This window comes from Octopus bimaculoides, chromosome 14, assembly GCF_001194135.2.
Source record: "Octopus bimaculoides isolate UCB-OBI-ISO-001 chromosome 14, ASM119413v2, whole genome shotgun sequence".
Classification (NCBI taxonomy): domain Eukaryota; kingdom Metazoa; phylum Mollusca; class Cephalopoda; order Octopoda; family Octopodidae; genus Octopus; species Octopus bimaculoides.
In genome coordinates, this window is record NC_068994.1 from 49,927,569 (window position 1) to 49,929,458 (window position 1,890).

The following is a 1,890-nucleotide window of genomic DNA, read 5'->3' on the forward strand; positions in this document are numbered from 1 at the left end:
ATATATATATATATATATATACATATATAAACGTGCGTGTGTAGTGTTTGTAGGTGTTGTCTACATGTCATGAGTCTGCTCTTGCAGTCAATAATCTTTTCTACTCTAGGCACAAGGCCTGAAATTAGGGCAGGGGGGATAGTCGATTACATCGATTCCAGTACGCAACTGGTACTTAATTTATCGACTCCAAAAGAATGAAAGGCAAAGTTGACCTTGGCGAAATTTGAACTCTGAACGTAAAGACAGACGAAATACCACCAAGCATTTCACTCGGTGTGCTAACGATTCTGCCAGTTCGCCGCCTTGTAGTCAGTAACGAAGTTAAATTATTATTGTTATTATTATTTCGTTAGTAAAGAGAAACTTTGGTTTGAAATCTTTTACTTTGTCAATTCAGTTGATTCTGGAGTAGCTTTCCTCGATATCATCAGCTGCTACACAATCTCAGAGAGAGAGAGAGAGAGATAGAGAGAGAGAAAGTAGAAGAGAGACATAAAAAGAGCATGTGAGAAAGAGAGGGTGAAGCAGAGAGAGAAAGAGAGAGAGATGATGATGAAAGAAAAAGAAAGCGAGAGGAATGAGCTAGCAGTGAAAGAAGACAAGCAGCAGGAAGTTAGATTAAAATACGCCATGATTTAATTCAGCCATATTGTCGTTGATGATGACGATGACGATGATGATGATGGTGATGATTTTTTTTTATTAACCACAAGGGTATGGAGGAGGGAGGACAACACATGGACAGAGTACAATTTGTGTGGGGATCTACATAAAAGGTGGTGGGGATGGAGAAAAAAATGGGAAAAGACAGTGAAATGCGATAAAAGTTTACATGGTATGCAATATATGTGATAACATGAAACAGGAGAGACTCCAGCTAGGGCCAATCAAGGAATCCCACAGGTCCAGGATGACCCTGACTACAAAAGGCACGAGTCCTCTCTCCTGCTCTCCAATCTACAGGCACATCCTTAGAGCGGGGCCAGTCACCAAAATTTGTGTGTCAAAGGATGAAAAGCTACGTGGTTGTTCAAATATTAATGATTTTTAACTAAAGTCGCATAAGGTCAGGGATTATATTTAAGGGAATAGAGAAAAGGGTTGCGGCAATTTATTGTTATATGAATTGACCCCAGTGTTTTTCTGGTACTTGCTATACTGAAACTCACCCAGCCCTTAACTCTAAAGGCATCAGAGAGAAAATTGACGTGGAGTAATTAATATTGGCTGATAATTTTAGATATTAAAATGAACAAAATATTTTAGGGTAGGAAGGTATTATAGATATATGTATAAGGGGATATATATATATATATATATGTATATTGGATTTTTTTTTGTGTGTGTATTTAAACAGATTGGCTGCTTATTTCTCTGCAGTTCAAATGCTACAAAAAAAAAAGACTCTGATGAGAGCTCAATAAGGACCGAAAATTGATTAAGGCTGTTTATCATTTTTTATGCAATCAAAGGAGAAGTGGTTAAATTAACCATGTTTGTATGATGTCTGCTATGTAGATTCACACACACACACACACACACACACATATGCAAATGTACACACACATAAACACTCACACAAACACACATATATATGAATTATGCAAATATTCATGGATATGTTCTTGTTGCCGTTAGTAATGGTGTCCTTTTTTTTTTTCTTGTATTTTGCAGGCGGGCCCATTTACGTCATTGTCTTGAAAACTTGAAAGATCTTGTGCCGTTGGGCCAAGACTGTACTCGGCACACAACACTAGGTTTATTAACTAAAGCTAAATCATTTATTAAGGTCAGTATTGGTATTTTTTTTTTCAATCATCATAATATATTCAGGCATATACCTGGAGACATACATATATATGAATGTGTGTATATGCATGTGTATAT

General features: G+C 36.7%; 1 protein-coding gene across 1 annotated transcript in view; it reads left to right on the plus strand.

Moving 5' to 3' along the window:
- LOC106869115 (max dimerization protein 1-like) overlaps positions 1-1,890 on the plus strand; it is a 155,348-nt gene that overhangs the window by 135,596 nt on the left and 17,862 nt on the right. The window contains exon 4 of the mRNA XM_014914661.2: positions 1,678-1,792. Within this exon, the coding sequence (XP_014770147.1) occupies positions 1,678-1,792 (115 nt within the window). The remainder of the gene's footprint in view (positions 1-1,677; positions 1,793-1,890) is intronic.